This window comes from Lissotriton vulgaris, chromosome 3_1 (assembly GCF_964263255.1).
Source record: "Lissotriton vulgaris chromosome 3_1, aLisVul1.2, whole genome shotgun sequence".
Taxonomy (NCBI): domain Eukaryota; kingdom Metazoa; phylum Chordata; class Amphibia; order Caudata; family Salamandridae; genus Lissotriton; species Lissotriton vulgaris.
This window is the reverse complement of record NC_141689.1, coordinates 2,085,726,593-2,085,750,246: the sequence shown is the minus strand read 5'-3', so window position 1 is coordinate 2,085,750,246 and position 23,654 is coordinate 2,085,726,593. Positions and strand designations below refer to the sequence as shown.

The following is a 23,654-nucleotide window of genomic DNA, read 5'->3' as shown; positions in this document are numbered from 1 at the left end:
CAATCTGTAACCTTGTTTACTCCTTCTTTGGTCAACCTATGACCCAAATAATTCATTTCTGTTTGATTAAACTTTCATTTATTCCCTCGTAATGTCATACCTCTCACCCTGAACCTTTCTGAGACTAACCTTAGTCTACAATCATGCTCTTCTTGGTTGGGCCTATAAATCAAAACATCATCCTGGTAGATTTGTACCCCAAATACCTCATCTAACACATTCTCCATAAGCTTTGAAAAATGCACTGTGCCACTGGATTCAAGCTATCCTGGCTGATGAGGAGTGAAACTCCGAAACCAGTCCTAGGATGCTTGCTCCCGGTCCAGGGAGGACCTGGCTTGGCAGTTTGGGCTGGACTGTTCCCATGAGGCACAGGGTCAAGAATGATTTGCGTATGGCCAGGTCTAAACTGGGGTGGCATCGTGCGCAAAAGAATGATGATTTAACCCAGATCTCTTGACTGGGGGTGAATGTTTTGATTTGTTCTCCATTCCGTCCATCAATTGTCTTTGAAAAATTCAGCAGCGAGTTGAGTCCAAATAGTAATCTAGTGAATTTGATAAAACCAAACGTGTGTTAAATGTAGTCAAATCCATACAGTCATCATCTAAACACATTTGATGATATGGCACCTTTAATCTAAAGTTGATAAACACAGGCTCATTCTAATTGTGTAAGTCTCTGCGAGATACTCAGGGTAGGGTGTTTATCTACCACCACCACCCATTGAGACCTCTTAAATTAACACATAAACTTATATCTCCTGCGGTCTTGCATGCCAGTACTACTGATGCAAGCCTTTTTGTAGCTTCAGTCTTGCCGATTACACCCTCTTTTTCCAATTTTTCTAGGTCATGTGTTGTCTCAAAGCTAAAGGTAAACCTTACACCTTACATGCAATAGAAGAAACTTCACTCTTCAGAACAATTTTATCAGTGTAATCAGACAGACATTCTAACTTTTCTCCAAAAACTTCCTTAAATTCCTGGGGTAACTCACATGTTACATTTGATAAGTGCAAACCTTTGATTGAGAACAGGTAAACATTTTGTGTTTGGTGTCTGCGGAATTGTAATTTAAAACCCTCTCTAATGGTAAAGTCAGATGCTAAGTTACAATTTTGAAAATACCACTTTTAGAAATTTGGCATTTTCCTGCCCTATTTGGTGCCAGTTTTTGGGTCACATGATTGAGTGTAGTTAGCACCTGGACTTTGTTTATTACTCACAACCACACAATAGAGGGATTGGGCCATCACTGGTAGAATGGATGGGGGGGCGGAGTTGGGCACAGCCCTTCTTGCAACTGAATAGGCGAAGCAATGCCTTCGCACAAAAGACTGGTCGCCCCTGCATTGATCATGCAGCCAGCTTGGAGCCCGCGCAGAGGAAGCAGGAAACTTCAACAACTTTATAGGGAATTATTCAAAAACTTTTACTTCAAAGGAATAATGAGGTATGAAAATAGGACACTCAGATCCACTCTTCAGTTCACTTTTTGGATCTGATGAAGAACTCTCAGAGGATTGCCTGCTGCTGTTGCCTCATTATACTTGGCATTGTGACATTTAGTCACTCTGTTCTGTCTATTGTCTCAAATTAATATCCTTTTCCATACCTGTATTACTTTGGAAATGTGTCACTAAAAAAGAATGATAAAGAAAATAGAAAATGCCCACTGCATACAGTATTCGCTAGAGCGCCGTGGAGCAAGATTCAATGTGAATCATAGCAATACTGAACACATGCCGAAAGTGCACTCGACAATTATTTATTAAGTTAATTATGAATGTAATATCTTCACTTCGGAGTGCTGCTGTTACCTCAGTGGTAATGACTGTAACTGTATCTTCATTAATTCAGCTCCATTGCTGTTCCATCAAAATAGATTTACATGACACATCTCTGGGTACAAGTGGAAATTGTCAGTAATAGTTTGAGAGGCTGTTAGATGTATGTCAAGTATGGATCACTAAGTGGGTCAACAACATCACTGAGTTTATTTCTGTCAATTCTCTGTACCAATATGAAGAGGTAACTCCTGAGGATTAGTTTAGGGCGTATAGGTCTCACTCAATAGTGTGATCTGCATGTCTTTCCTCAAGGTTATGCCCTTGGTCCTCTATCGGAGGCTGTCCAGAAAAGGAGGAGGAGAAGGGAAGAGGACACCTGCACCCAGATAAGTTTGTCTCCATGTTTAAGCCACTGGAATTTAGTTAAAAGCGGAGGAAAGTTTGGATTGAACTTTTTGGGTGGACTGTAGTTGAGCTCACAGTACAGAACCTTTTGTGGTAAATGAAGCCATAAACACAGAGGACTGTTCAATGTTGAGTTTCTTCTAGGCTTAAGCAATACAGGAGACACATGGGGAGTAAGGCAAAAATAGGCTCAGGCCGGAGATTGACCGTGAAGATTCTCTACTAGAACATCAATGGCATGGGTGATAAGTTCAAGAGAGGGGTGGTATGAAGATACATACTCCAACAAGCTCCCGACATGCAGGAGATCCACCTACTGGGGAATAACTGTAAATTCTTGGGTAGAGGCACGGATTGTTGGTGCATGCAGGTTTCACAGGGAGATCATGAGGAGTAGATCTCTACCACTGGAGGTGGTCAATACATGGATTTAGAAAAATGGATGCCAGTTCTATGGTGAGGACATGGCCGATGCTATGGTGAGGATGTGGTGCTGGGGTCATGGTACTTCCCTCTGGGCCTACAGTTCCTGGGACTGGAATGTTTGGGGTCCTAGCTGATGAATGTCCCAGATGCACTGACCATTACCGGGGGCTACCTCAACCTAACTCTATGGGTAGATCTGGATAGAGTGGTGAGGATTGGGAAACGGCTGGAATCTGACGTGCGACTGGCCACCTTTGTGGAGGGCACGGGACTACACGACCTATGGTGAGCAACGTCAATAAATACTCAGTTGCAGCCAATTTACTGGTCATCTTAGCCCAACTGGATTACCTTTTGGTGCCTAAACACCAGAAGGGTAGACACTCCGGCACAGATTTCCTCCCCGGGCCATATCTTGCCACTCCTCATTGACCACAGTGGTCTATACGGGAGTGCCGGGTTGGGCAAGGACGTGGACACTGGACACTTGGTAACCGATGGACAAGTACACCAGACAGTAAGTGACCAAAGCCACAGATCTGTACTTTGCAGAGAATTGGGGCTCCTTCCAATCTGCGGCTGAGCTGTAGGAGGCCTAGAAAACTGTTCAACACAAATGGGGCTGCTCCCAGTACAGTGACCCAAGGTACTCTACAACTAAGCTGTGAGTGTTGGCATCTCACCAAAAGTTAAGGACTGTCCTCACACACCACCAGGTGTCATGCTTCATCATCGGCAGTCCTCGCCCTCTAGAAACTTGGGGGCCGATTAGGATTGCGGTGATTCCGCATCCTCCGGGCCGGCGGAAGCCACCGCCGGCCCGGAGGATGCGGAATCACCGCAGCAGTGCCTGCAAAGACCCCCCGCCAGATTAGGATGGCTGGGGGGTCATCAGGGGATGGGAAAACCGTCCGCCGCTTTTCCGCTGCGGTCGCCTTCCGACCGTGGCGGAAAAGCTCTAATATGGTGGCGGTGTCTATCATACCCCCCTGCATTTACATGAACAAAACGTCAGGCACCGCGCGGTGCCTGCCGCTTTGTGCATGTAAATGCAATACATGCATTTTCAACCTTGCGGCGGGTGCTGCTTCAAGCAGCACCCGCCGCAATGTTAAAGATACAGGATGTGTCCGCCAGGGTGGCGGTCACATCCTAATTTGCATGGAGGGACCGCTGCGGCCCATGGAGACGGTCCCTCTACCTCGGGGGTGGCGGACGGACGCAGGTCCGTCCGCCATCCTAATGACCCCCTATGTTTGGTAGAGGGCGGGCCTTCACCTGACGACAGGGAGGGACTTATAAATTAAGGGGGGCTCGTGATAAGTGAGTGAAATTTAAAAACCATTACAGTTACCAAATTACATTTTTAATGAAAGCGGTAGCTATATGGTATTAAAAAAGTGGACGGTGAGATTGAAGAAATTATTGTCCCCTCACTGAAGTGAAGGTGGTCAACATGTTTATGCCGTTTGCCCCAGCTGGGTCTGTGGCATTCATCAGGATCATTGAAAAGGGCTCCGTTCTTACCAACTTCGTGGTGAAAAGGTACCACTTGGTGGGATGACCTTTGTCACACTCCACCGGAGAAAAGGGCTCTCATCAAGCCCTAGAAAAATACCCTACATGCCCCATGGGAGGAGAATGGAGAAGAGACCCCTGTTGTCAGACTTGCATTTCGTCTTGGAGGCTGGCCTGCTCCTAGTGCCCCATGCCTCTTGTTCCCTCCCCCCAGGATTCCACTGGGGTTAGTGTGGTTTCAGGCCTACAAGACTGTCATGAGAGGCCAGCTATTTGTACGGGTGGTAGGCAAGAGAAAGGACAGGGAAGTGGAATCCAGGAAACTTAAGGAGAAACTGATTCAGTGGGAAACTGAATACATTGCCGCTCCATCTAGAGAGCTGGCTTATAGACTAGAGGAGGTGAGGTGGGAATACATGGCTCTGGTGCGTCACGAGGTGAGAGCCCATCTCCGAGCCACATAGGGCAGATTATCTGAGGTGGGTAATAAGGCTGGTAAATTCCTACCATGGTTGGCCAAGAAGGAAGGACAGAGATGGGCTCGGGGTATCAAAATTGAGGAGCCAAAGTTAAGAGAGACCCCTGGGAAAGTGAACATGCGTTTGCGGCGGACTTGGAGAAGCTATAAGGGCCTTCATTAGGGATTGTCTGGCCCTTGGGCTCGACCCAAACAGGTAGAGTTGCTAGAGAGATTACTGGCTGATGCTATCTCCCACCTGAACAGCAGCAAGAACCCCGGACCCCATGGTTTTCTCATAAAACAAGTATAAAATCTAAAGTGGTGAAACTGATACTGAATATGTTTACCAATGCCAGGGGCATGGGTACCCTTTCACGAGACCTTGAAGAAACAACGATCCTCCTGATCCACAAGAACTGGAAACCCACAGAAGATTATGCCTCTTACAGGCCAATCTCACAAATCAATGCTGAAACTAAAGTTCTAGCGCAACTCCTGGAGAACCACCTTACACAGGTGTAGATTCCCTGGTCGCCCCTAACCAATCCAGGTTTATTTGTTATAGGGTCATGAGGCATAAAGTGTGGGGGCTGATGGGTTGCTTAGCATGTAGTGAGAGACTTTGAGAGCCAGGATTCCTCCTGGACCTGGACACAAAAAAGGCCTTTGACTCACTGAAATGGACATATGTGATGGCAATACTTGGCAAGATGGGCTTTGACCATATTTTCTATCCAGGGTTGGCCTACTATATGAAGACCGTGTGGCAGATCTGCGGGTCAATTGGGCACTCTCCGATAGCTTTTGTTTATCCAGGGGCACCAAACAAGACTGCCCCCTACAGCCCCTATTATGTGCTGTGGCACTTGAACAGCTGGTGACATGGATCAGGTTGGACACACAAATATAAGTCCTCCAATGGGACCTGGAGTGGGATGATGTCGTTTTGCTACACGCTGACGACACCCTCTGTATCTGGTGGAGCCCCCAAATTCAGTACCGCAAATGAATCCTGCCTATCCTGGAGAATTTTGGGACCTATGCTGGGCTCTGTATTAATTGGCACAAAACTGTGACCTTCCCACTGGGAGTGGGGGACTCAGATTTGGATCAGGACTTCCCTTTTCAGTGGGCAACTCAGGGGTTCCAATATTTAGGCATTTTTGAGACCCCAGATCGACACCTGTTTCTCCCAGAAAACCTTATGACAGTCCTGGAACCCTACTGACGAGACGTAGAGAGTTGGAGGAAACTCTCATTATACCTCCTTGCTTAATTTCGTGTATATCTTGCAGAATGTCCCCTTCCCAGTTCCAGACAAATTCTTCCACACAGTAGATGTGACCACAAGGGTGCTACTATGGGACAGTGGGGTTTTAGAATTGCCCTGTCACTACTGACTCGATGCTTGGTGGAGGCGGGCATTGCCCTCCCGAATCTCCGTCTCTATTACTGTGCTTCATAGTTGTTGGCCATTAATGACTGGGCATTCTCATCCGAACAGGAACCGTCCCTGAGAGTGGACAGAATGTTATGGCCCGGAGGGTTATCTCAGGTGACTCTATGGAGGGAGAGGGCTAACCCCCCACACTACCCCATGAGATTGGTGATCAATTAATGGAAAAGGCAGATGCGTACGTTTTGATGACGGGATAAACAGACACTGGAGACCCCGCTCTGGGACTCAATACTCTTGAGTTGTTTGCGCAAGCTGAAGGGACATAGGAAGAGGAATCTCTTTGGAATCTCAAAATTGGGCACAGAGATCCCATTTGCCAATTTACAAATTGAATATGAGCCTACGGGGAGCCAGATCTTGAGATACCAACAGATGCGATACATACTAGGAAAGTGCAAGGCTCTTCGGTGGAAAATATAGGGAGAATCTCCACTGGAGTACAGGATACTGGGTGCTTCCCTGACGAAATATGTGTCGTCCCAGATCTACTCCATGCTGTTGAACAATAGTCTCACATTGCTCAAACCTCCTAGAGAGAAATGGGACTGAGACCTGGGGAGACTTGAGGAGGATGATTGTCATGCAGGAACCCGAGCGAGGTTGCAATCAGGACAAGATTCCGTTTGACCCAACTAAAGATCCTGAACGCAAACTCGGGTGTTCCACATGGGGAGGGTATCCAACGAGTACTGTTTACAGGAATGTCAAATGAAGGGCACCCTGCTGCATATATTATGGAAATGCCTGAGAACTGGTAGTGTAGGAATACATGGGAGGTGAAGAACAGGCAGGGAGTGGGCCTGGCTCGGGCTACATGACGGAGTAAAGGATTAAGGGATTGAGTGAGCCATTGCCTAGAGACAATGTCCAGAAGCTTTTTATGATGACTAATATATGCTTGCTCACATGACTTCAAGAGTTGGGGGAAAATGTTAATTTATGTGTTCTCGCTGGGAAATTATAATGAAAAGTTAAAAATATATATACCTCATCCAATCACTGACTGAATGTTTAAAATGAGAAGTCATTGTTTATAATGACATTCTATTGTAATGGACAGATTGCCTTCAGGGGCCTAAGATTTTCTGAATAAAATACGCTCCTTAGCATTGGGCGGTGACTGACATCAGTATGACGAGACAACCTTCGCACCAACTAGCAGGACATGGAAAGGTGTAAATATTTTATGACACCTTTGTTTCTGTGCTAATGAGCCAGTTGGTTATTTTTGACCACTCCCCGTGGTGTGAAACTGACTTCTGCACCTCTTGTTTTATAGGTTGGGAATGTCTGTGAGGTGTTAGACCGCCAAAGATTGCAGACACATCTCTTGGAGAGACGAATCTCTATTGTTCTACTCTCCTGCTAAAGCAAGTAAGGTTAGCTGTCTTTATTTTCTGCCTCAGTCAGTGATGGTTTAGTGTAGGAAGGAGGAGTATTATGTAGTGGCGCTGGTTAGACTTTCTATGCAATACTCTCAAAATACCGAAAGATGGTCCTTGGATTCACAATACAAATCCTTAGCTCAGTCCAAGTAGAGTGGCAAAGAGCAGTCAGGCTTTACTAGAGGAATGTGTTAAGTATTTCAGAGTACCAACATGGATGATAAGTAATGATAAGTAATTGACACAACTCGAAAGGGGTCTCTATGTTGCAGGGATTTTGCTCAGAAACATAACTATGCTTGGGATCATAGAACATTGGTATGTAGGGACTAGTAACCATACTACCTCAGTAACTATGAGCCCGAGTCCGACTAGCTATAGTGCCTCACTCGCCCTCCTAACCTTAACAGAGAAACAAGTGAACTGGGACCCCAGAACACAACGCTCTCAACCTCCTCTGGGATCACAGTAACAGGACACACCCTTTTGCTCTCTCACCCATACTCCTCCACAATAAAATAAACAAGAGACATGAAGGAAGTTTAGAACATTCATTCAAACCATTGTGTCCGAAAATGCAGTATTCATGCCACAATTAAAAAACAAATGCACACTAAAAATACTGTTAGCATGTTCAATAATCCGTATATCATAAAAAAACTTGTCATGTTATAAGATAGAGTATCCTAAACCCCTTCTACTGAAGCTAGATGATGATATATCAAAGTTCTCTGGGATTAGTGGCAGACCCCACACCTTAGCATACACAGATATACATTCTACATCTCAACTGGTGCAGTAATCCTGCCCCAGAACCCTCACTCGGAATGTGTGTGTTTGTTTGTTTTGCTTAAACTCTTGGGTTTAGTTGTATGGCAAAACGTGTGTTCTCACAAACAGCAGCTGCATTCTTGTATGTCTAGGTGCTGGTGCCTGACCAAAGAGAATAACAAAGGGCATTGTTGTTTGACCTTGTCTACGATGGTAAGACTAAATCTCAGGAAAAGAACAGAACGCAAAAACATATGCAGGTTCTGTGTGAAAGTACAATATGGCACAAAGGGAAGTGTGTTTGTATAGTATTATGTGCAAAAGATAAAATGTGGTCTTCAATGTGCACAATTAGGCCAACATAAGAAAACTTTCATGAGCAATGCAGGATACACATGACATCCTCTGTTTCCTTTGTTGAGGGTCAGATCAGAACTGAGATTCTGCTGTCAGGGGTAACCCTTAAATACTAAATTTATGGGTGTTAGGGGTGTGGGTGCAAGTGGCCAATTGACTAGTAGCCCCATTGGCTAATTCGCCACTGAGGTGACCACATCCGGGAGTGTGTGTCACTTTTTCTACCCATAACCCTCTTTTCTGCCACTTTTAAAAATTGCAGAAACCTTCCTTGGCTATACAGACAAGGTAGCCCACCCTAGAGGTGTGGCTAGCCTTCTCGGAGTGTACACCACCTGAATACTTAATTTTTCCACTTGCCTAGATGCAAATGTGCCTGCTAGTATCAAAGCAGTCAGGAGCGTGGTTAAGTGTTCTCCCTGACCATGCTCGTCGGGGTGAGAAGCATGGTGTTGGGTGTCCTGTCCCCAGCACAGGAGCAGGAAAACACCCCATACATATTTCGGTCCCTGAGCAATGGAGTCCCACTTGGACCATCCTCTATAGAAGCACTGTGGCATGCATGTTTTTATGGTTGATTTTTCCTGTGTCATCTACTGGGGATATAGTGCCCCCTGGCGAGAGGACAACTCTTTCATGTGTCAACCCTGATGAGAACTCTGTCATGTGTCGACCCTCATGGCTTTTGCCTTCCTGTGAGACATACATATCCCAGGGGACCATCCATTTATTTGGCTTTGTATTAGGTCGAATCAAACTTTTTGTGGTGTTTACTCCTAGTGGCGAGTCTTAGCCACCTGTAGTGTTCCAGCTCCTGGTGCGTGTTCTGTCCTCTGTCTGGGCTCTCAATACCACCTTCATCCAGGGGCTTCTTCCGAAGCCCCACAGCAGTCTGCCAGCAGAGTATCCTGCCTGCCTGTCACACTTCCCGGGCCACATGCAGGGTACCTGTGTTCCAAAAGCCGAGGCAGTGGCCCCCTGTCATACATGTGTGAAGCTCTTTCTAGGTTCCAACTAGGATCCAACAACCAGGATCAAACAACCAGATGTGCATGTCTCTTTCCTACTTAGTTCCCATGCAGTGAAAGACAGTTCCCATGAGGGGCCATTAGAGAACTGTTAGCCCAACAAGGTACACTGTTTACAGCTGGGCCTGCACAAGAAATTGTGGCACACAAATTTAAGTAAATCAAGGGACTTCATGTCCCAGAGGGCCAGAGCAGCAGCCACCCTCGTTGGGGACTTCTTATAAAAAGACTTTGCCATGCAATATTCATAGACTTCTTAGTGAACATGAGATGTGCTAGAGATGTTCTGCCTCAGAAGGTTTTGCTGAAGAAATTCAGAGACTGGACTGGTCTTGAGGAAGGAGTGCATCTACGCATCTTCTTGTAAGGTTCATTTGGTGAAGAGGACTAGGAAATCCTATTGAAACAAGTTTCAGACTATAGAAAGTCTAAGAAATAAAAGATATGAACAATAAATAAAATAATTAAAGAGACATTCTTACATCAAATGGCAGTGGAAGAAACTAAGATACTTAATAGCTCCAACAAGAATTCTACTCCGAAGGAAGAATAGTCAGATTCTTTTGAACTCAAAGACGTGTGGTGACGCGTCTTTGAGAGCCTTGCTATGTCATGGAATCTGCCCCGTCAGATCTAGTTCTGGTTATGTTAACTTCAAGCCTTCTAGCTCTGGCTATATTAACTTCAAGCATTCTAATGATCATTACAATGTTAGTAATGGAAAAATTGAAGAAGAAAGTGTGAGGAAAAGTTTGCGTACAAAGTTTACGCCAAAAAAATTAGAAGATTTTGTTTGTGATTAATTGTTTTTTTTCCTTTAGAAGGGAGGAAAGCCAGTAGTCGGTCTATACCTGAATTATAAACATAAGTGCACACTATTATTTGTAATATTGTTTTAAGTGTAAGTACATGTTATTGTCTACTTGCTGTAATATTGTTTATTCATCTTTTGCTTGAAAAAGGGGAGATGTGTGGTGACGCGTCTTTGAGAGCCTTGCTATGTCATGTAATCTGCCCCATCAGATTCCATGACAGGCAGTTGCTCTCTGGCCCCGTTTAGTTGAGACACGTAGCCGTGTCTCTGTCTTTCAATAAACCTTCATAATTACCAAGAAGAGTCTCCTGGTGTTGTCTTCCACAAGACGTCTGGAAAATAAAGCACTAAGGATGCACCAAGACTCAGTCCAACGCAAAAGTAGTAAGGAAATACTAAAGGCGTTCATCCATAACTCTACAAACTCAACTCCTACTCATGGTATGTTAAAATATACTATCTATTATCACTCAAAAGTATTTGCATGTCTTTCATTCCTGGGTACACGAAAGTAAGTCTCTATGTTTTAGCCCCAAGTCCAAGTTAACTAAGTTAGAAACATAGAATGAATGGCCAGGAGGGCGATGTGCTTGAAGAGAGGTTTATTGGTAACACCCCAGCCACAGCACCGCTATAGCTTTTCACTGAGGGGAACACTCTCGCCACAGTTGGAATCTCATATCGGAACGTTGTACCATTCCAAGAAACAGCGGGGGCATATGCAATGGCAGGAACCACTATGAAGGATACCACACTTCCTACAGTAGAAGGAGAGCAAAGGAGAGAATAACTCCAATTTTTTTCTAAGTGATCTCTCCCCACCCTCTTTCTCTCACCTGGCCACACAAATAAGCTGCACTGAATAGCATTCAGACTTGGTTCTACCTGGCGGTGAACCCTTTTGTGCATCACACTGTTTCTGAGAATCGAGGCCCACAACACCCCCTCCTGCTGGAGACCACGCTTCTACAGGACCAGTCCACAACAGACCAAGGGAACCCTCAGGCCCTCCACAGCAGATATATTCCTTTATTGCCCCCCACAGCTCATGGGGGGGGGGAGAACTACTGGCCTTGAAGGAATAAATCCTTGTCCATGAGTGCCAGCTGGCGTCCAAGGGTCCTTCAGTCCAACTGTGTAGTGGAGTCAGGTAGCTTCTCATCCCAGCTGGGAATGCCTTCAAAGGTTGTACACCCATCCATGTCCAGCAAGGAATATGTGACGTTACAACGCATGCCATTACATCGCATGCCGCTGCAACACCAACCTTTAGCCCGACTATCTGTCGGGGGAGCGCTGAAAGTTGGAATTAATTAATTTTCTATTCCAACCAGTGTGTGCAACAGTAGGAAAGGTGTTGGAGTTAAATTCAACACTTTCTACCCACTGTGCACACTTTTTTCGTTTCAGCGGCATGCGATGTAATGGCATGCGTTGTAACGGTTGTGTAGTAAAGGCTGTTTCCCACTGCAAGATCATAGCAATCTCTCTCTTGTGCAGGCATTTTGAAATGGGGTGGAAAGTTGGAAGTTCTAGAAGGTAGGCAACTCTGCCCAATCTTAGGGTGACAAATCATGACTCCATCCCTGCTTCTGCAAAGCATTTTAGGTATCTTAACATGGAGATTTGAGGTTGCCTGCCAAAAGTGCTAAACAATCTTCCCTGGGAGCCTCAGCCCTGCCAATGCCACACCTGCCTGTCATTGGCTCCAGAGGTCCCTTGTCTCTGTGGGAGTGAGCCTTCTTAAACCAGCTAAAGGGTGAATGGTAACTAGCACATGCAGATTCTGCCCCCTTTACTTTCCCAGGAAAAGGTCCAGCCACTGACATATGGCCCTATTGTTCTATGGAGGCATATGATCCTCCTGCCAGCCGGATGAGTAATTAACTGGGCCCAGTAGGGGGAACAAAATCCTGAAATGTAATTATGAGCTGAGTCATAGAATTAGGATACATCTTTAAGTGCTAAAAGAAGTGCAGCTATCATAAAAGGGACATTGGATCTGCACTCTTTGTCCATTTTTCCCCTACGATAGGTACGTCACTCGCCTAAGTAGAGCCAAATGGTACTTTAGCACAGATTTAGCCCATAATATATAATTCAATGAAGTACACAAACTTTCAGTAATCATTAAAGATCTATACTTCGAATGCCCATTCATTTTATAAGGCCTACTTCAGGTGAGCAGCAATCCCTGAAGTTTCCTTTTTATAAGAGGCTATATAAGCACAGATACCGGGCTAACCTAGTTGTTGGTCTCACACACTCAGCCCTCACACTTGTGCACACGTGAATTCACTTGTTTATATGCAACCAGCACGGAGCATCTTACCCCAGCAGCAGAGCAGCGGACCTGTTTATTTAAAGGAGGACACTGTATACCTTTGTTTATTAGACCTTCGTTGTTTTAAAAATAATTTGTGTTTCATTTTGATGAAGTAATTTACTTAACTATAGCTCATATTGTCATGTCTATTAACATAAAAAATCTCATCAATTTCTTGAGTAAATGTACTTTACCCCCTTCTATGCTCATGACGGAGCCGCTCCGTCATGAGCCTCGGTTGAGCTGTGCTCATGACGAGCGGTTCCGTCATGGCCCGCTCGGCGCGCCTGCGCGGCGCAAATTTCGCGCCTGCGCTGGACGTTCCATTGAGCGGGCAGGGCCATGACGGAACCGCTCCGTCATGAGCACAGCTCAACCGCGGCTGGTGACGGAGCGGCTACGTCACAAGCATGCGAGCGCCACTCGGCCCCCCGCCCCCTTAGCGCTGCGGCGGAATTCCCGCCACAGCGAAGGGGTTGAATGGTCCATGTTGTTGTCCAATCCAGCACCTGCAACCGCCTCTGCTTCTGCTTCTAAAGCTGCACTAAAACGAGGAGTGGTCAAAGCAGATGGATGATAGAGACTGTTAAGTATACAGTTTTCTCTTTTGAGTAAAAATGTGAGCAATTTGTGTAATTTGCTTCCACGCAATTATGTTAAAACTCAGGAAAATGACATGGAATTATGTATAATTGAGAAAACTGTGAATTTGTCATTTAGCACTATGTTTTAGCACAAAAGGCATTTTGCACTAAAAAAGTATGAAAAATACAATTGGCACAAACAACATCTGCTCATCTTCTGGTCGATTGCATTCCTCCTAAGCCCCAGTGCTATAGTTTTGTCACAAATGGTGGCATAATTACGATGTCTGGCATAATGGCGTAATTTCAGGAATTTGTTAGCACAACAAAAGTAACAGGAAATTCCCAAAATGATGTGAATAACACTATATTGAAATATTGAATATCGTAACTATTGATTTCGTAACACCAGGGGGTATAATATATAAAGTGCCCCGGGGCCCCACTGGGCTGTGGGTCCCCACTTTGTGCGACCCTGGGGAACTTTGGTATTACAGAAAGGGCCGCAGACGCTTCTGCGGCCCTTTCTGTAATACAGATCGCACTGGTGCACATATAGCACCAGCGCTATCACCAGAGGGTGTCTTCTCATTTGCATGAGGGCATAACCCCATGCAAATGCGAGACTCACTTTCCCTCTGCACCCGCGTCATAGTATACACACGAGCACAGAGGTAAAGAAGCTGTCAAGAGGTGCACTGAGAAAGTGCCACCTAATAGGTAGCACACTGTTAGGGCATCATTTGATGGCAGCCCTCTGGAGAGGGGAAGGGGACCTATGAACACCCCAGATGTCCCATTGCAGGCCAGTGCAGTCACTCATTGCACCGACCTGCAAGGTATCTCTCACCCCCCTTAAAAGTGCAGGCGGGTGTCTCCTGTACAGGGAAACACAGAGGGGCTGCTTCAAATCTGCTCCATATTTCACATGAATGGGCTGCCCCCAGGGAAACAGCACAACTTTGCGAATGCCCTGGAGGCAGCGCATTCAATATAATACTGCACACTCTCCTTTTTGGTGATGGCACACTCTTGAAAGGTGTGATCGGTGCTAACTAGGAGAGTGCCCAGATTCTATAATACAGCCCCAGTTGGTGATGTAGGTAATGTTTCCCTTTGCAGTCGGGATAGTTCTTTAAAGGAAAAAACTTGGGGTCGTACTCACTTTTGGTAAACTACAACTTCGCAAAGCTGGAGCTGAGTCCTCTCTGGCAAATTCTGGAATGCTCTGTTCTTCTTGAGGGACATTTGTATCTATGAAGGAGAAAACAAAAAAGATAACTTTAGCAATGGAATTGGTGAAAAAGATCACATTCTGCCAAATAGCACTAAATAGAGACTCTAAACTACTATGGTGTTTTAAATGTAATACATTTTGGTGAAGCAATGCTTTAGTACCACTGTCCCAGACTCTTATATAACTATGGATTGAGACATGAGAAACCTAATAAAGCGCTTCAACAGAAAATACAGGATCTGACTATAGGTATGCAATATAATTTAGATAGATCGCTATATGACCAACTAATTGCGGCCAAAAGAGAGTTCTCTCAGGAGCTCTATACTCAGAGTGAGGAGATTTTTCGTAAGAGCTCTCAAAAAATCTATGAAGAAAGTAATTTTACTGGCAAACTCTTGGCGTGGCAGGCCAGAGAACAAGCCTCGTCGAATTTAATACATTCTTTGTACTCTCCTGAGACTTTTAGAAACACTTTGGACCCAATTGAAATAGGCGATATTATGGTCACACATTATGAGAAAATTTATGATACCCAAGCATCCATAGACCATCAAAATTTATTGATGTACTTGGAAAAACAATCTCTTCCCACTCTTTCTTCATTTGACCAAACGAGTATGGTGATCCCCTTCTCGCGAGAGGAAGTAGAGAAAGTAGTTCATCAGCTCCCACTTGGGAAAGCTGCTGGCAATGATGGGTTCCCCTCAGAATTTTTTTACGTTTTTTTCAACGCCTTTGCAGATTTTTTTATACAACTATTACATTTTATGTTGATGGGCGGACATGTTCCGGATTCATTTCGGGAAGGAACAGTGGTAAGCTTTCTTAAAAAGGGCAAACCCCTGACAGACCCGAACTGTTATAGACCCATCACGTTATTGAACACAGATTATAAAATTACCACTAAACTATTATCCACTCGTTTTAATTCTTTTGCCGCAGATTTGATTCATGGAGATCAAAATGGTTTTGTTGCCGGAAGGCAGCTGTTGACCAATACTCATTTTCTAACGGAGGCTCTTGATTTCTTTGAAGCACGAAAGATCCCAGCATTAATTTTATTATTTGATGCTGAAAAAGCCTTTGATTTGGTGGTATGGGAGACACTTTTTGTTATTTTACAGCACTTCGGCATTCCAGATGTAATAATAGATCTAATCGAATCTTTATTCTGGGGCTAGGGCCAATATCATTATCAATACAGAATCAGTGGGACTTGTTTCGGTGAAACGTGGCACTAGACAAGGCTGCCCACTGTCCCCGATATTATTTGCTTTTTTCATAGAGCCGTTAGCTACTGCAATTAGGAAAGCTCCACTGTTACTTCCCCCTATTAACTTAATGCCTAAAATCAAACTTTAAGCAGACGACATAATCCTGCTAATTAGGCCAGAAATACAATATCAAGCTCAGGCCCTACAAATTTTCGAAGAGTTTGAGGTTCTGGGGGGATATAGGATAAATAAAAAAAAACTGAAATTATAGTGTGCGGGGGCATTAAGCCTGTAATTCATCCCGACCTAAAGTCTTGCATTAATAATAAACCAAAAAGATACTTGGGGATATGGTTTTCATCTTCAATTGCTGATCTTTATAGTTTTAATTTTGTACCAATGCTGCAGAAAGTCCGAGTAAGGTTTGAAAGATGGAATTCCCTACCATTAACTATTATGGGACGTATTGCTCTAATTAAGATGTCGGTTCTTCCGCTGTTCAACTTTCTATTTTCAACTATTTCTTGCGCTCTGCCTGGCTCATTTTTCTCTAAGGCTGAATCTTTGTTTTCTTCCTTTATATGGGCTAAAAAGACACCACGCATTGCTTTGCACACTTTATTTGAGGATAAGGAACAAGGAGGGCTTGCTCTTCCCAATCTGAAAGACTATTATAATGCTTATTTGGCTCAATTTTTGACTAGATTTAAGGGCAATACCCAACAACTTTTTATCAATTTTTTCTTTGATTTGATTTGTAAAGAAGCTCAGATTCCCTCACCGCTTCAAGTTTTCAAATCACCGAAAAAAGTTAGGTATAAGGTTTTGCACTGGTTTTTTAAAAGACGCACAGCACTTCTAAAGAGGCACTCTCTCTCATTTCTCAATATATTCTCTCCCATTAGCTCCGTTTTTTCATTCTTTGGGGTGGATTAATTTGGAGTTAGTAGAAAAATGGCAGAAAATAGGGTTCAGGAAACTGGATGATTTTTAAAAAAATGATACCTGGATTAGGATGTCAGATTTGACGGCCCGGGTTCAGGGCAATTTTATATTACTGGGCTCATATAAGCTGATTTATGGTGTTTTGCTTCAATTAGATCCCACACATCTTTCCCCCCCTGATTCACTATTCACTGAACTTTTTCTGTCAATACTAGAAAGGAAGCCAGGGGAGTGGAAACGACGTTTAACCATGAACAGGGATCCGAATTTATGTGGCAAAGCAAGTAATAAATGGCTAGACCAGGAAAACATGGTACTAACGCCCGCCGTATGGAAAAGAATTAATGTGTTGAATTTTTCTGCATTGAGAGGGGCCAATTGGCTCAGAATGCTGTTTTTCAGTAAATGGCTTCTGTATTTTACCCCGGTCAAAATTAATAAGATGTATCCTGAATGCTCTTCGAATTGTTATAGGTGTTTACAGCATGACTCTGCTAATTGGTCGCATGTGGTTGCTAAATGTCCTAAAATTGTTCCTTTCTGGGAAAATATATTTACGTTTCTGCAAAACCAGTGCGAAATCCCAATTTCTGTTAACTATAAAATGATTTTGTATGGATTCGATCCTGAAATAATGCTAGAAGGGCATGTAGTTAAATTCATATATATCGCTATGGCTGTGGCAAGATCATTAATTCTTCAAAATTGGTGATCGCAATATTGCCCCAACATACATGAATGGCGTTATAAAATGCAAAAAGTTAGAAACAGCGAACAAGTGTATGCTCAAAGAGTGGGGTCGATTCGGAAGTTCGAGAAAATATGGGGTTCATTCTGTATTGATGTTAATTAAGCCTAAGGGCATATAGGTTTTTTTTTTTTTTTCCTTTCTACTTTGTGTTCCCCTATCTCCCTTCAGTATTTATCTTCATTGTTCAAATTTACTGTCATGGTGATATGTGTGCTTTCTAATTTTTGATGTTCTGTTTACATTCGGGTTAATTAACGTTATGCTTTTCTGTGTCCAAGACTTCAATAAAAAATATTTTTTTTAAAAAGAGACATGAGAAACCTGGGAGTGAATGATTTAACTTTGCCACTACCTTTAAAGACAACACCATGACGCTTTGCTAATCGATGCAAGCAAGGAGGATTGATATATGCACACAGACTGAGGACACCTTTCTACGAATGGCTTATTCCCTCATGCTCATTAAGTAGTCATTTTGAAAAAGTACATTTCTTACAATACTGCACCAACATCTGTTTTCATAAAACGATATATTGTCAGTCAATGTTTTCACTAACTCGACAAACAGCTGTAAATGTTATAATGATACTAATGTATTGTTTAGCATAAACGTTTAAATATGCAGCCTGTTTCATAGATCTGGACTCCTACCAATAAAGTTGGACAAGTGTTGCAAGATGTTGAGCCACGCATGCGCATACGTTTAATTAATAGTACAGTGAGCAGTCTTAGTACTTCTGGGACACAATGGGTGGAAGGTTTGATGGCATTCCTCTATGCAGTCGAACACTGTACTGGGAGCAGGAGGAACAGAAATGCAAAAATATCAATAGAGACCTGAGCAGCCTTACATCATGTAATGGTGCAACACACACATTTAGTTTCAAAATGGACTCCACTACGCACCTTGTCAAAAATGTGCTTACAGGTCTCACATTAACCTACGACATAAACAGACATACTAATGTACACTCCGCATATGTGCAAGACATATGAAGGTAAAGGACTCCAGTTAAAGAAAAATTGCAGACCTTTTACACAATGAGCTCAGAAGGTAACACTCTTTGAAGGGAAAAGGCTTGTATCCTCATTACTGATCACACTGCTACCAATGTCTGTCTCACAAACAGGGGTAAAGGGGGCAACAGCCAATCTCTGAAAAAGGGGTCACACTGGTTGCTCTTTCGACCATAGATCATGGCTCCGAGATCATAGTCGTTTAATAAGGAGAGCTCTGCATGACTGCCAAGCCTACTGCTTAATTTGTGTTCCTTATTTCAGGTGGTGGTAATTTTTAGAAACCAAGACTTATTATTTATCACCGGTCTTTGCCGCAGACTAAGACCGAGAAAGCCTGAATGAAATAAGAATAGAGGAAAAGAAAGGCAGTAAAACTGTGACACAGAGATAAAGCAAATATGAGAAAAAACCTGCAAGAGTGAGATAAAGGGAGAGAAAGTGTAGTGGGATAGAAGAAAGAGCCATGAGGTGGAACCAAGGCTGTGCAGCCTTAGTTTTTGACAACCCTGACAGTTAGCAGCGCAGGTGGCTGCAGAGCAACACAAGACAATATGTTGCAGCTCTCCATATACATGCAGAGGACTTTTATTTTAACAACACACTCCAATAAAAAAAGCAAGCCTAAACTCCCAAACAAAGCAATAATTCATTTCTCACGGATCGGTACATGAAAGGTTACATAACAAATTGAAGGAAAGCTCTGCACAGGCCATGTATTTAAACCGGTTATCTCAGATGTGACATGTTGGTTCTGGGCAAGCATACACTCTCGCCCTGCCTTTATGTGGAACAATAAGTCATTAAAGCGTTCTGCACAAAGATGAACAATCCACCTGATTCAACAGGATCTTGTTACCTGTCTGAGCTCCTGCAGGCTTCTCTCATTTGGAAGAGTACACAACAGATGCTTTAGATTCTCGAAATCTTTTTTCTGCAACAAAAAAAAGACATTTAAACAACAATTGTACTCCTAATAATGGCATCCCAGCCATACCAATGAAGGAGCTGTGCATCACAATTAGAAGATAATAGGCAAAACTAACAGCTATGCTATGTTCATGTTTTCTTTCCTTTGCCAATGATTGTGTGCATTCCGTGTCTCTTTCAATCCCCAGTTAGTTATTATTCAATGTCTCTGCTCCCTATTTCTGTCTACCATATTCAGCCTCTCCAGTCATCATCATCATCAACAAACTTTATTCTTTTTTATGAGTAAAACCATAAAAGTCAAACAAACATGATTAAAACGAGTTCCACAACACAGGTTAACAACTGCTAATACATCAAATAACACTGGGTTAATAACTAAAATACATAGATTACAGTGCAGAAATTAATCACAACTTGACCTGAGTCTTAGGGCTGCCCTTAAAAGTTAAGAGTGTATAAAAATATCTATAGAAAGAAGTTGTAAAAAGATAAAAGCTGGTCTAACCCTCCTAAAACCAGCCTTTTTAAGGACAGGGATAATAAATAATTTTCTGGGAAGATCATAAAAACTGCAGAACATTAAAAAGTGCACCATGTCCTGAGGACTCTCCATTGCAGCCACAGGGCATGAGACACTGACCTCTGTGGGAGCCACGCGGTAGAGCCATGAGATAGTGGAAAAGATTGAGCCGAAACCTAGTCAATAAAAAAACGATCATAAATGCTTTTGAGCCCTAAAAGATATGGTTTTGTGGTTTGCACCGTTTTTAACATAATGCACCTACGCACACTGGGCTTGCACAGCTCCTCTCTTTCGCAACGGCTCGTTCTTGAAAAACACTCTTTGGCCCATGCATAGTCCCTCTTACATATACTCTCCGGATTAGTGAATAGTTCTGTTCTGCCTAGCCTCAAAAGGCCCACTCTTATATACTGAAGCCATTGAATCCGCAAAAGATGGTCAAGCGAAAGACAGACCTTTAAGATGTGTTTGCTAAGTGCGTTTTCCTGCTTTGCCCAAATCCTGCACCATAATGCCACAGGACGAAAAGCCAATTCATCTGAGAGGAAAGACATCCCAAGTTCTTCATGCACAACCTACGAAGAAATACTTTACGGCACAGAATGAGCCCATCGCAGGAAAGAGTTTTCGGCGAATTGCAGGGCCCGACCCCAATATGCCCCAGTTCTCTCTCCCGTAACTGGCCTTTGAAATACATTTTGCTCGGTAAATCTTCAAGAGTGCCCCTATTGGTTTCCCTCCCACTCTGGTGGCAAAGTTAAAAACAGCTGCAGAAGATTTCACTAGTTCCCCTTTCTTCCCGGTAAGCAAGGGGGACCAGCTCAGGAAGTCATCAAACAAAACTCCCAAATAGGAAAAGACGTTAGCCTTCTGTATTGGTGATGATCCTAGCTTAAAGGTAATCTCCTTTGCTGTACGCGGGCCCACCTGCATAATAAACGATTTTTAGTGATTAACCGTCAGGTCCAGGTGCTCCATAATGTGAATAAAAGAACTTAAAAAAGGTAGAGAGGGGTGTGGCTTGAAGGCAACAAGATGGCGGTCGCACTCTAAGAGTGCTCCAGACCCCCCTCCGTCATCCGCCTCCATCTGCCTGTTACCTGCTATTTCTGAAGTCCTCCTTCGACGAATGAATGAATGAATGAAATGAAATTTATAAACGCGCAACTAAGCCCGAAGGCATCAAGGCGCCTAACCAAAGGAAATCATAAAAGGCAAATCCAGAGCTAAGGGTAGGCTTTGGCAAATAGCCACGTCTTGAGAGCCCTCCTAAATGCTTGCTTTGAGGGAAGGGATTTAATCTCAACCGGCAGAGTATTCCACAACTTTGGAGCCAAAGTTGAAAAGGCTCTGCCACCCCACTTGGCTCTACGAACATGGGGGACTGATAGCAAGGATTTATTGGCGGAGCGCAGAGTTCTGGAAGGGGTATAAGGAACCAACAGGTCCCTTAGGCCTCCAGATCTATTTGTAGCCAAAGCCCCATAGATCAAACATAGGGACTTAAAAGAATTCCTGGCCTCAATCGGAAGCCAATGCAATGTCTTTCTGGCAGCAGTGGCAGAAGCCCGCTTAGGTAGATCCAGTACAAACTTAGCGGCGGCATTCTGCACCATTTGAAGTCGCATTAACAGACCCTTGTTAATGCCTAAATATAAGGCATTACAATAGTCAAGTCTTGAGCCTATTAATGCTATTACAATTTGCTTTCTGGCTTGTGGGGACAGGTAATGTTTAATCTTCCGCAAGATGTTTATTATGCCCCAACATGTGGAGATAGTCCTGTTTGCTTGCTGACCCGTTAAGGTCAAAAGGGTGCTACAAGGGGCTTGATTCTAGAGGAAAAAGTCTACTCAGTTGGGAGTGGTATTCAAAATATCACACTCCAGTGTATCAAGATATCACATATAGACAAACAACTTTGACTATAGAATAAATCAATGGAAGGAGAAAGAAACACGGAAAGAATAAAAAGATGTGTTCAACATTTTTTTATAGGTTTAGTGGAATAATTCACAAAATAAAAATATGGGGACATATGAAAGAATCAATTTAAGCAAGAAAGGTATGAACAGAGGTATGGAAGATATAAACACAACAGTTCATAACTAAACATCAACTCCTGAATGATCGTGACAGACAACCAGAATAATGGATAAACAATGGTTGTAAGTTTGTTCAAGCGAAACGTTGATGGAGATGATGAGCGTGTCGACGTTTCGGTCTATGATGCTGCCGTCATTTAGACCATCTTCAGGACCAAAAAATGAATTGCTGGTAAGACACCCCTGAAAATTACACTTGAAGCTTTCTCTTTAAAGTGAGAAGTGGCAACCATTGAAGGCGAAAAAGAAATCTTGATTAGAGAGTTTTATTAAGTGGACGCTGTGTAGTAAGTCCTCGTAACAGAGTCGGCTTATATCAAAAATTTAGATCCGTTTGCTTCAACGATTATCAGTATATCGCCGGAGACGGGTGGGATCATTAATGACTCCTAAGTTCCTGGCCAGGGCAGTGGGTGTCGGACACACGCCCAGGGATGAAGGCCACCATTCCGCCGACCAAAAGTCCTCCTTTCCTCCGAACACCAGAATTTCTGTCTTCTCGCCATTAAGCTTCAATGAATTGCAGATCATCCATTGAGCAACTGCCTCCATACAGTGTCTAAAATTGGAGGCAGCAGAGATGACAGGTTGGGCGAGAGACATCAATATCTGCGTGTCGTCGGCATAGGAGACTACCTCCATCCCATATGATCTGATGAGCCTGGCAAGTGGGGACACATAGATGTTGAAAAGAGTCGGACTTAGTGCCGATCCTGATGGACCCCACAATGCACAGGAAGGGATGGAGATAGGAACTCCCCCAGCTTGACTCTCTGTTCCCTCTGGCCGAGGAAAGAGGCCAGCAAACTAAGTGCGGGCCCCTCAACCACTATCTCCCTCAGTCGAGATGTTAACACTGAGGGAGACAGGGTTTCAAACGCAGCTGTGAGATCTAGCAGGATAAGGAGGGTGGTCTGGCCCTTATCCACTCTAGTGCGGATGTTGTCAAGCACAATGGTAAGGGCCGACTCCGTACTATGCTCTCTCCGAAATCCATGCTGCGAGTGATCCAAAAGGCCAGAAGTTTCCAGAAAGGCTGCAAGATGCTGGTTGAGATGGGTTTCCAGCATCTTTGCAGGGGCTGGGAGCAGCGAAAGGGGGCGGAAGTTTTTGAGAACCCCCGGGTCTAATGTGGGCTTTTTTAACAGTGGTTTGACCACCGCTCATTTCCATTGTAAGGGGAAAGTCCCATCCCTCATTGCCCTGTTCACGATCTCTAATAATGGAGGCAGGAGAGTCTCCTTACATTGTTTAAGGAGTTTCAAGGGGCAAGGGTCTAGGGGAGACCCCGACCTAGTCTTGAACAGGAGGACTTCAAGTTCCTGGAGGGAAAGGGGTGGACCAGTGGCGACTCTGCTGCCCTCCGGCTGTGCACGGGTCCTGCTCTTAAGCTGCGCCCAGTGATCCTCCTGGGCTCCCCGGGCCTCCTCAGAGCGGTGAATGCTCCCGCCTGCTTCCCGGCACGGCTTGTGACCTGGCCATGCACCTCACCGGGGTGGCGGCGCTGCAGTGGTGCTCTGACAGAGGCGTGAGGCCGGGAGTTGCCCGACTGCTTGCTGACTCCACCTGGCCACCTGCATCCATCAGCAGCTCAGCGGGAT

General features: G+C 44.1%; 1 protein-coding gene across 1 annotated transcript in view; it reads right to left on the bottom strand.

Annotated features, from left to right (window-relative positions):
* Nucleotides 1–23,654, bottom strand: part of LOC147728838 (uncharacterized) — a 1,063,528-nt gene that overhangs the window by 912,032 nt on the left and 127,842 nt on the right. The window contains exons 4-5 of the mRNA XM_086963349.1: nt 19,352–19,426; nt 14,491–14,579 (exon numbers count right to left, since the gene is read on the bottom strand). Coding sequence (XP_086819475.1) covers nt 14,491–14,579; nt 19,352–19,426 — 164 coding nt within the window. The remainder of the gene's footprint in view (nt 1–14,490; nt 14,580–19,351; nt 19,427–23,654) is intronic.